The sequence below is a fragment of the Gregarina niphandrodes genome, assembly GCF_000223845.1.
Source record: "Gregarina niphandrodes unplaced genomic scaffold scaffold00021, whole genome shotgun sequence".
NCBI lineage: Eukaryota > Apicomplexa > Conoidasida > Eugregarinorida > Gregarinidae > Gregarina > Gregarina niphandrodes.
Genome location: NW_011645790.1, coordinates 95,337 through 104,797, shown reverse-complemented (window position 1 = coordinate 104,797; position 9,461 = coordinate 95,337). Strand labels below are relative to the sequence as shown.

Here is a 9,461-nt window from a genome sequence, read left to right as displayed (position 1 = left end):
CCATGGAGGCCATCGCGTCGCCCGTGTTTTCTGCCGCGATCGACGTGGCGCGTCCGATCTTGGAGGTCGCGCGCCCGAGTCCCTTCGCTGCGGCCTTAACACCCTGCGCCGTCTTCTTCTCCGTCGCCTTGGCGCCCGCCTTAATGTCCAACGCGGTGCTCTTGGCATTCACTGCCAGACCCGATGCACCGCGTTTCAGACCGTTTGTCTTCAAGCCCCGCGGCACAAAGTGCCCAGATGAGAACGTGTCGGTGCTCATACTCGGCTTCTTCATGCTCGCAGATACGACACCCGCCGGCGGGGCGGCGTAGATCGCCACTGGCTTCTTCTCTGCCGGTTTTGCGGGCACCACCATCTGTGCAGGCATCGCAGGCACCGCCGGGATCGCCACCGGGGCCTGCGTGCTGCTTAGCTGTGCTGCCTGTACCTTCACCGCCTGCGGCTGCGCCACCAACTGCACATGCGGCTGTGCCACTGGGGCCTTTGCCAAAACCATCGCCGGCTGCTGCGCCGGAACCGCCACTTGCTGCACTACAGGTTGTATCACCGGTTGGATCACAACCTGCTCGCCAGCCGTCGGAATCTTAGCCATTTTGTTGTTCTTGTGGTGCTTGCCAAATGCCATGATTGTCGTAAAATGTGCGCGTTGGTACATGCATCTCGACGTGTACACATGCCGACAATATGAAATGTGCCGACCATAGGAAAGGTGCCGACAATAGCAATAATGCCGACAGTAACACTCTCACCGCGATCATGAGAGCATAACCTACATGCAACCTACATTCGGTAGCTTGCCGACCGTCCACAATATAGGGAGTCAGTTATGGTGTGGAAGTCGGGCTTCTTGACGTCTTGGAATTGTGAATGTGTGAGTGTGCGGTTATGTAAGTATATGGCTCTCAGGTTGCAGGTAATTGGTGCCAGTAATTGGCTGAATTTTGGGGTATGTAGTTGGGGCTATTTTGAGCCTGCATAAATGCATGCAAATTCCGGTAGGTTTTAAGTAAAGTGTTATACCTTGTTGTCTGTTGCAGCGTTGTTGGATTCGTTGTTAGGGGCCGACCGTAATGAGCTTCCGAGTGCTGCGGGTGTGAAGAGACGGAGTTTTGCAGACCCGGATGTGTGCAAGTACTACTTGGTTGATTTTTGCCCACATGATTTGTTCCCGAACACACGATCGCATCTGGGTCCATGTCCTAGAGTGCATGACGAGGCAATGAAGGAGGAATATAAACGGAGTGCAGATAAGGAAAGGTATGCAGTAGAGTTTGAAGAAGAGATGCTGGCATTCCTAAAGCAGCTAGTATCTTCGGCGGAACAGAAAATTCAAAAGGCCAACCGACGTATCGACGCTCCTCTTCCCGAGAATGCGCTGCTCAGTGACGAACAACAACAACTCATCAATGCCATGAACGATAAAATCACCAACTTGCTCAAGGACGCGGAAATTGCTGGCGAAAAAGGCGATGTGGAAGAAGTTGCTTCCATCACTCGTCAAGTACAAACGCTCAAAAGAGAAATTGAACGAGCCGGCTCTCTCGTCTACGGCAGCTACATGCAGAGGGAAAAGTCCCTCAGAGTCTGCTCTATATGCGGCGCCATGCAGTCCGTTGGAGATTCCATGAGCCGATTTGAAAGCCACGTCACCGGCAAACTCCATCTCGTAACCCGCCGTCCCACCACCCCCTCCACCTCACCACCCCCTCCACCTCCACCTCACCACCCCCTCGACCTCACCACCCCCTCCACCTCCTTCGGCTGGTTTATCTTTCTCGATGATTAGGGATACGAGAAAATTCGGAGTTGCATGGAGGACTTGCTCCGGCGGAAGGCGGAGCGGGAGGAGTCCCGACGATCACGGCGGACGAGCAGCAGCGACGTATCGCGACCGTCTCTCGACGAGAACCGGAGGCGGCGTTACGACGCGCCGCGGCCGGCATCGTACCGGGGGCCGTCGGAAACGCGAACGGTAAACGGGCCCTACGGTTACCGCGGTGGTGGTCGTAGTTCCACGGGGGGTGAATATAGTCGTAGTGAGTTTGGCCGAGATGGGCGGAACGAGCATGGCCGCTCGGATTACAGCCGGGGTGAGCGCACAAATGACTACGCCCGGGGCAGGTACTCTTACGGCGAAGGACGCAGCAACCAAGGGCGAGACGGCGAAGGGCGAGACGGCCCCGGACGGGAGGGCCCCGGACGGAGCGTAGAAGGATACAATCCTGGCTACAACTCGGGCGGTGGCTACAACTCAGCTGGTGGGTACAACTCAGCTGGTGGGTACAACTCCGGCGGAGGGTACAACTCGGGCGGTGGGTACAGCCACGGCCGATATAGAGGGAACGATTCGAGGACAGAACACTCAGACTCGTACGCGCAGCGCACACGACATCGGCCGCCTGCTGCGCCGTCGGCGGTCGAGGAAGGGGAGGCGGAGGAGGGCGAATATTAACCGCGATGCTGAGGTGTTTGGGGCAGGCTGGGTCTGGTGGGTTTTGGGATTATGTAAATGCTAAAGAGGACTAGAGGAAATGGAGGAGTGAAGTTCTTCAATGGGGTTCGCCATCAGCGCTGGTTCCGCGGCTGGTTAATCACGCCTTGCGCGCTGCTGGCCCCGCGCTACTTGATTGCGCCCTCGTCGCGGGGTCTTTCCGTCTCCTTGGATGCGGCGATCGCTTGCTCGCTGCTATTCATGCTCTTGACCGCCTTCGTCGACCCTGGCACTGTCCCCAAGGGCTGCTACTGGTTCGATCTCATACCACGGGTCTGCAAATACCGCGGGGACAAGGCCTACTGCCGTCTTTCGTACCCCAGCAGCAGCTCTGTCCAAGAACTGCGCCAAAAATGGGCCGCGCACACGCGTGTGCAGCCGACGGAAGTCGCAAAATCCACGGCCTCTTCCCCGGTTGAGAACTTTACTGCCCTGCAATCAAGCACTTTGTCCCCAGCAAGTCCCACTGCTGCAAGCATTAATTTAGGCGACGATGGGTTAGAGAAAGATCCCCATTGGATTGTCTTTGAGAGATCAGAATTAGAACGCTATACCGCGCGGCGAGACCAACGAGACATGATTGAAATAGCGGGCGACATATGTGGCCAGCAAGTGACCTTCAAGTGGTGCTGTGTCTGCGACCAACTACGTCACCCACGGACCAGACATTGCGCAACCTGCGATTCGTGTGTCGATCGATTCGACCATCACTGCATCTGGATTTCGAGCTGCGTTGGCCTTCGCAACTACCGGTACTTCTTTGGGTTTCTGATCTCGGCCTTAGTGCTCACCAGCACCTGCATTGTGGAGTCCTCAATTAGCCTGTACACAGTTCTGTTGAGAAACGACAAATGGGCGTTAGAAAGCTTTTCCAAGTAAGTATTCACTCTGCAGACCATCGCAGCATCTTATAGTGCTTGCCTCCTCCTACTGGGAATCATATTCTGGTGTGCGCTGGTCCAACTAAGCCTGTTCCACAGCTTACTCATTGCACACGAGAAAACAACGACAGAAGAAGTAAGACCCTCACCGGAACCGGGAGTACGTGCACTTGCATCTGTGCATAGTTGGCATTTGCACACATGGTTGGCGTTTGCAGATGCGTGAAATGTATCCACTACGCAGTCCCTTTAGTCAAGGTAAGGTTTGTCTGCTCACGGGCTTACAGCTGGGCCTAGGCACCGGGGGGCGGGGTATTGGCATGGTTATGCGGCAAGGATTTGAAGATAGTGAGGAAGAAGGGCGATGAAGTATGGTGCGTGTGTGGCAAGGTGTGCGTGCGTTGCACCCTATTTTGTGAATCAGGATGAAGCTGTCAACCATCGTTCTCGGTCTTTCGGCTTTGGCTTCTGCTCAGGAATCCGCCGGTCCTATCCGCGACCTCGGCAAGAAGAGGCGTGGATTCGCAAACTACGGGGTTGCCCAGAAGGCGCCTATTGTGCAAATGCCTACTAAGAAGGGACACATGGTTCCCCAGCAGGTGATCGATATCCCGACCATCAAGGGCCACACCCACGTGGTCCAGCCGAGCAAGAAGGCAGCTCCCGCCCCCATCCAGGTCGTGGCTGCGCCGAGCAAGGCTACCTACGTGCCTCCCGTGAGACAGGTGCACGTCGCTCACTCGAAGAAGGCCGCGACCCCCGTGGTCCACTCCAAGCAGGCAGCGGTCCCCGTGGTCCACTCCAAGCAGGCCGCGGTCCCCGTGGTCCACCAGAAGGGCAAAGGCGGCCTCCGTCACCTCGGCCGCAAGCGTGGCGGCTGGGGCTGGGGCAGAAGAGGTGGCAAGAAGGGTGGCTACGCTGCCCCCATGAAGGCCCAGCCTATTGTGTCCAAGAAGGCTCAGCAGCCCGTCTACGTCGTGCAGCAACAGGTCTCCAAGCAGATCCCTGTTATTCCTCAAATCGCCACCCACGGCAAGAAGGGCGCCGCGGGTGTCCACCATGGCTACTACTAAGCCATTTGTCAGCCCATTTTTCAAGAACTTTGTCTAATTATCGCTTATCCTACTTTCTACCGTAAACCTTCTGGCTATACCTGAGTCGTGCCGGAGAGGACTGTGTGTGTGTGCTATCTAGTCGCAGCAGCTTACCCGGGATGGTCAGTGATATAAGCAAACGTCTGTTTGGCCACAGTCACTTTTGTAGGTTGTTGGAGGAATATATATGAACTACTCATTCGCAGGCCGCCCCCGCGGGTTTCAGTGTTGCCGGACGACCACCTCGCCTCGTTGAAGGCGCCCCTGTTACACGTAGTACTTGACCAAGGTTGACTGAACCTTCGCTTCCCTGCCAACGCAGACGTGAGTAACGGAATAACGGATACCGCTTTGAGTGGTCATACCGCTTTGGGTGGTCATACCCGGTTGACTGGTCATACCCGGTTGAGTGGTCATACCGCTTTGGGTGATAGGGGTAGTGTTGTTGTGGTGTCCGTACCATATGCATATGAGCAGTGAGTCAATGAACTCCTGTGGCACCAATTTGAGGTATGCATGGGCAAGCAACTGGCCCCGACTGTCCCGGTCATGATGGCTGTCCGGTTTGCGGGCTTTGTGGCCGTTCATGACTAGTGAGGTGAGTTTGAGGGTGGCGGTGGTGGAGAGGAACTTGACGATGCCTGTGGGTATTTCGATGCGTAGGTTCCATATCTCACCGAGGGTCATGGTGAGTACTATGGGTGCTGTGCGGATGGCAGGAGAATGAAACCTTATGAAGGTCTCCACATCTGTTCCGTCCAGCGAGACGAAGCCCAAGATCTCCTTACCCGGAGCCGCCAAGATACACTTGGTGCCCTTCATCCCTACCATCCAGGCCTGTCTGTAATCCACACGCTCTTCCAGTTCGTCCAAATTCAGGTCGTAACCACCAGGTTTCCACACACTCGCACGTAACGCCCGTACTACCTCATCCGGCCAAGGCTCTTCATAGTTCGCCCAGTGGTTCTCTTCCCGAGTAGGCTTCAACGAAACCTCCGTTTTCTTCTTCTTTTTCTTCCCTGCCGCCGTCGCCGTCGCAAGAACCGTCGGAGACAACCGATTGCTAGCAGACGGCGGGGACCACTCACGAACATTCTGTCGCGGCCGACCCTCCTCTGACCGACCCTCCTCTGGCGGACCCTCCTCTGGCGGACCCTCCTCTGGCGGACCCTGCTCCTCCTCCCCAGGTGGCCGACTCTCCTCTCCCCGCGCCTGATCCAGATACCGCTGGTCGTTTTGCTCTCCTTGATCTGCAGGCTCTCCTTGATTTGCAGGCTCTCCACTACCTGCAGGCTCTCCACTACCTGTATGCTCTCCACTACCTGTATGCTCTCCACTACCTGTAGGCTCTCCACTACCTGTAGGCACTCTCCCGATCAGCATCTTGTAGTACTCCTGGGCGTTGGTCTTGTCCGCCGTGGTAAAGGTCTGGAGTTGGGCGATTTCCTCATCGCTGCTGGCTTCTTCAGCGCTCTCATCGCTCGCATTTCGTTCGCGTCGTTGTGCGGCCTCAATTGCGACTTTCCGCAACATCGCGTTGGCAATTCGGCTGTCGTACGTGCCCGAGACAGTACCCTTTGGCGCGGGCACCTTTGGAGCCCTCGACTCCGGCGCACGGTACCTGCTTGGGATGGTAACGAGGTTTGCTAAGTCATGAGGCTGTTTCCGGATTTGGGACGCGGCCTTTGGTATCTGTTTACGAGCCGTCCTTTCCCCGAAACTCAACTGCCGAAGGGGCCCGACTGCCGAGTCTCTGGTCTCCCCGGTCTGGGGACCTCCGGGTTTGGAGGCATCCCAGTCGGACAGCTTGCTTTTAACGTACATTCTCACATATGTTAGTGACCCGACAGGGGATCTGATTTGAAAAATAAGACAAACATTCACACAACTGAACTCTCACAACTGATTGAAGCCAACCGATTGAAACCCAGACTCGGACGGTTGATAACGAAGTAGAAGTGTGTGCAAAAAAAGCTCGTCTAGATTATGAGTGATTTCTTGTTCTTCTTCGTAACTTTGGGGGATACGACAACATTGCAATGCTTGGATAGATTCTTGATGAGACGTTGCGCATTCTCTTCATTCTCTATGGTATATATGTACAATTGTTTAGGCGTCTTTACTTTGAATCGATAGACGGGAGTTTCCGATAATGGTGTCTTCTCTCCTCGACTGGTGCTCTCCATATATTGTAATCGAACCACATTCACTGTGCGCTTCTTTCCATCTGCAGGCGGTAAGCACTTCTGGATAAACAACTTGAGCTTGTCCACCTCCAACGCCATGCTCCTTTTTTATTCCCCCGACTGAAGAAGCTCCGGGTAAAGAAGCTCCGGGTGAAGAAGCTCCGGGTGAAGAAGCCCTGGAAAAGCTTTGCAACTAGCCAGCCCACTGGGTGTTCACCAGGATTTGTCTGGATCTTTAGTCCAACGCACCGTCTAATGTGCTCACCAGGATTTGTCCGCAGCGTTTTCTTTGAACCCTTGTGCACGCACAAAACTCCCCTCTCTCTCGAACTCTCTCATGCACGCAGGCACGCGCGCAGGCAGAAAAGCTGCGGTCAGGCGCAAAAGCTCGCCCGTCGTGTTCTGTCGCGGTCGGCTTCGATTTTTTCAAATCGTCGAAGTGAGGTGACGTAAACGCACGGATGACAATCCCGTGTGCTACAGAGGAGACGCCCCTCTACGGAGATTCCAATGAAACTCTTACGTCCTTCAGTGAAGCGGGGTCAAAGGCCCGTCTAGCTCAAGCCGAACATCCTGAAGAAGATGGGCGTCTTTTGGTTGAGCAATTTGACACTGCGGTTTCGAAGACGGGTGGTGCAGACGTGGCGGGTGGTACAGACGTGGCGGGTGGTACAGACGTGGCGGGCGAGTTGAAGTACATTGGGTGGCATCGGAGCACGTTTACGGGAGCGTTATTGTTTAACTTGGGTGCGTTTCTGTTGCCTGCTTTGTACTCGACGTTGTCAAAGCTCTGGGTAGCGGACATTGACTCATCGATGGTGGTGACAACGGATGTATACACGTATATCAACACGGTCGCGGAGGTAATAAACGAGGGCCTGCCCCGTGCGTCGTGGATGATCATTGGCGACCAGGTTTCGCGGAGTGTGCGCGAACGGCTCGGACTGACCTACACGCTTATCTGGTTTCAGGCGGTCTTGGGATTGATTATGAGCGTTTGCTTCCTGTGTGGTGCCAGCAATTTTGCAAACGGGTTTGTGCCGCCAAACGTCCGGGCCGCCAGTCTGACCTACGTCCGCATCAGTGCCCTCTCTGGTCTCAGTGGTGCGATCGAGACCGCCGTCGGCTCCGCTACCCGCGCACTCGACAAACCAGATGTGCCGCTACTCATCAGCACCGTCAAGTTCGCAGTCAACATCCTCCTCGACCTCCTCATCATATCCAAGTTCCATGTGGGAACACACACACCGACCGTGAACACACAGGCATCCATTCAACTGTGCTGCAACATGACCAGCGCCTTTACCGGCTTGTTCTACTTCATGTGGGCCAACAAGGGCTGGGCTAACAAGGATTGGGCTAACAAGGACTGGGCCAACCAGGGCAGCAGCCGGTCTGTCGAGAAAGAGCATCACCACAGGGTTTCCGTTGACGAGGACATGACATCGCACTTGAAGACGGCATCCTCAATTTTCTGGCCGCAGTGGTCGCGACTTAGAGTTTTGTTGAAGCCGGGAGCTTTAACTTTCACCGAGTCTGCTGTCCGAAATGCGCTGTATCTTTGGCAGGTGCACAAGATGGTAGCACTGGGACCTACGTACGCCACGGCCTGGGGTGTCTTCATGACTATCCGATGGGGACTCGTGATGGTTCCCGTACAGGCGCTGGAAGCGACTTCACTGACCTTTATTGGGCACAACTGGGCGGTCTGGAAACGCTATAAGACATCAGCTACGGATGAGGTGTCAGCTAAGGATGAGACATCAGCTACGGATGAGGTGCCAGCTAAGGATGAGACGGCGGCTGTTATTCGGGTGCCTTACCGGGAGTTGCTCGAGTTCATCCGTCCGGCATTGTGGTCCGTAGCTATCGCGCTAGTTGTGGAAATACCCATGGCTATTGTTCTTGGGCGTTGTGGAACAAAGCAGTTCGCCAAGTACTTGAGTGGCTCGGACGAAGTCGCCTACGTCACCGCTTACATGTGGTCCGATATTGATTGGTGCTACGTGTTCTACGCTGTGTCCACGCCCCTTGCCACCATACTGCTCGCTGCCAGTCCCACGTGGTATCTTGTGCAGTCCCTTATCAGCAACTTGCTCTACGTGCTGCCCTGGACCATAGTATGTGCGGCTAAACATCTCGGCACCGACAATGCCTGGACTTATTACAAGTTCATCTTCGGCGGGAGTCTAGTCTTCAGCTTCGGCGATATCCTAGTAGTCGATCTTATTTGGCTTTATAGGTTACGACGAAAAGGAAGACAAATTATTTGGTAAGGACGCCTGACCGCATTGAATTCGGACATGTTCAAGACCCGCCAGGTTCAAGATCTTGCTGGTTGTTTTTTTACCAATGAGTGAGTGGTAATACCTTCTACCTGGAACGTTTACTAGTTGAGATCCCACTGTCAAGTGTTCCAGGAAGTTGTGCCTGCAACCCACTCGGGGCATGTGCCTGCAACCCACTCGGGGCGTGTGCCTGCAACCCACTCGGGGCGTGTGCCTGTATGTCGACGCTCAGTTGTGATGGGTGAGTTGTGATGGATGGGTTGCATCCATTTTTTGCACATTCTAACAATTCTACACACAGTTCTACAGAATGTTATGCCGCTTTCCTTGCTTGCCAGCAGCACGTCCTGCCTGATCGACTCCCCTCCTCACCTTTCCATTAAGCCAACTTCCCTCACCTAAGCATCTTCTGCTTACAAAAAGATGGCAGTGTCTTTGAGCCGGTTGACCTCCGCTGTCCGTGGGTGACCATAAACGAGTTTTCAAATCCTCTTTAACCAAGTCGTCAATGTTCCGATAAA

The 9,461-nt window shown here is 54.8% G+C and overlaps 7 protein-coding genes across 7 annotated transcripts; 4 read left to right on the top strand and 3 right to left on the bottom strand.

Moving 5' to 3' along the window:
* Positions 1-102: 102 nt before the first annotated feature.
* Positions 103-625, bottom strand: GNI_101410 (hypothetical protein; the record flags this gene model as incomplete). Its single annotated transcript, XM_011132866.1, has 1 exon — positions 103-625. A coding segment is annotated over one exon (523 nt), but the record flags the coding sequence as incomplete, so codon positions are not given.
* A 270-nt stretch (positions 626-895) lies between these two features.
* GNI_101400 (LUC7 amine-terminal protein) lies at positions 896-2,210 on the top strand (the record flags this gene model as incomplete). Its single annotated transcript, XM_011132865.1, has 4 exons — positions 896-926; positions 1,008-1,666; positions 1,807-1,972; positions 2,038-2,210. 4 exons carry the CDS (start codon positions 896-898, stop codon positions 2,208-2,210), a joined length of 1,029 nt encoding a protein of 342 aa, XP_011131167.1.
* A 299-nt stretch (positions 2,211-2,509) lies between these two features.
* Positions 2,510-3,370, top strand: GNI_101390 (DHHC palmitoyltransferase; the record flags this gene model as incomplete). Its single annotated transcript, XM_011132864.1, has 1 exon — positions 2,510-3,370. One exon carries the CDS (start codon positions 2,510-2,512, stop codon positions 3,368-3,370), a length of 861 nt encoding a protein of 286 aa, XP_011131166.1.
* Positions 3,371-3,797: 427 nt separating this feature from the next.
* Positions 3,798-4,445, top strand: GNI_101380 (hypothetical protein; the record flags this gene model as incomplete). The annotated part of the gene is made up of 1 exon (XM_011132863.1): positions 3,798-4,445. The coding sequence occupies one exon, from the start codon at positions 3,798-3,800 to the stop codon at positions 4,443-4,445; it is 648 nt and encodes a 215-aa protein (XP_011131165.1).
* Positions 4,446-4,733: 288 nt separating this feature from the next.
* Positions 4,734-6,290, bottom strand: GNI_101370 (hypothetical protein; the record flags this gene model as incomplete). The annotated part of the gene is made up of 1 exon (XM_011132862.1): positions 4,734-6,290. One exon carries the CDS (start codon positions 6,288-6,290, stop codon positions 4,734-4,736), a length of 1,557 nt encoding a protein of 518 aa, XP_011131164.1.
* Positions 6,291-6,445: 155 nt separating this feature from the next.
* On the bottom strand, positions 6,446-6,751 carry GNI_101360 (hypothetical protein; the record flags this gene model as incomplete). The annotated part of the gene is made up of 1 exon (XM_011132861.1): positions 6,446-6,751. The coding sequence occupies one exon, from the start codon at positions 6,749-6,751 to the stop codon at positions 6,446-6,448; it is 306 nt and encodes a 101-aa protein (XP_011131163.1).
* A 362-nt stretch (positions 6,752-7,113) lies between these two features.
* Positions 7,114-8,928, top strand: GNI_101350 (putative transmembrane protein; the record flags this gene model as incomplete). The annotated part of the gene is made up of 1 exon (XM_011132860.1): positions 7,114-8,928. The coding sequence occupies one exon, from the start codon at positions 7,114-7,116 to the stop codon at positions 8,926-8,928; it is 1,815 nt and encodes a 604-aa protein (XP_011131162.1).
* Between the last annotated feature and the right edge of the window lie 533 nt (positions 8,929-9,461).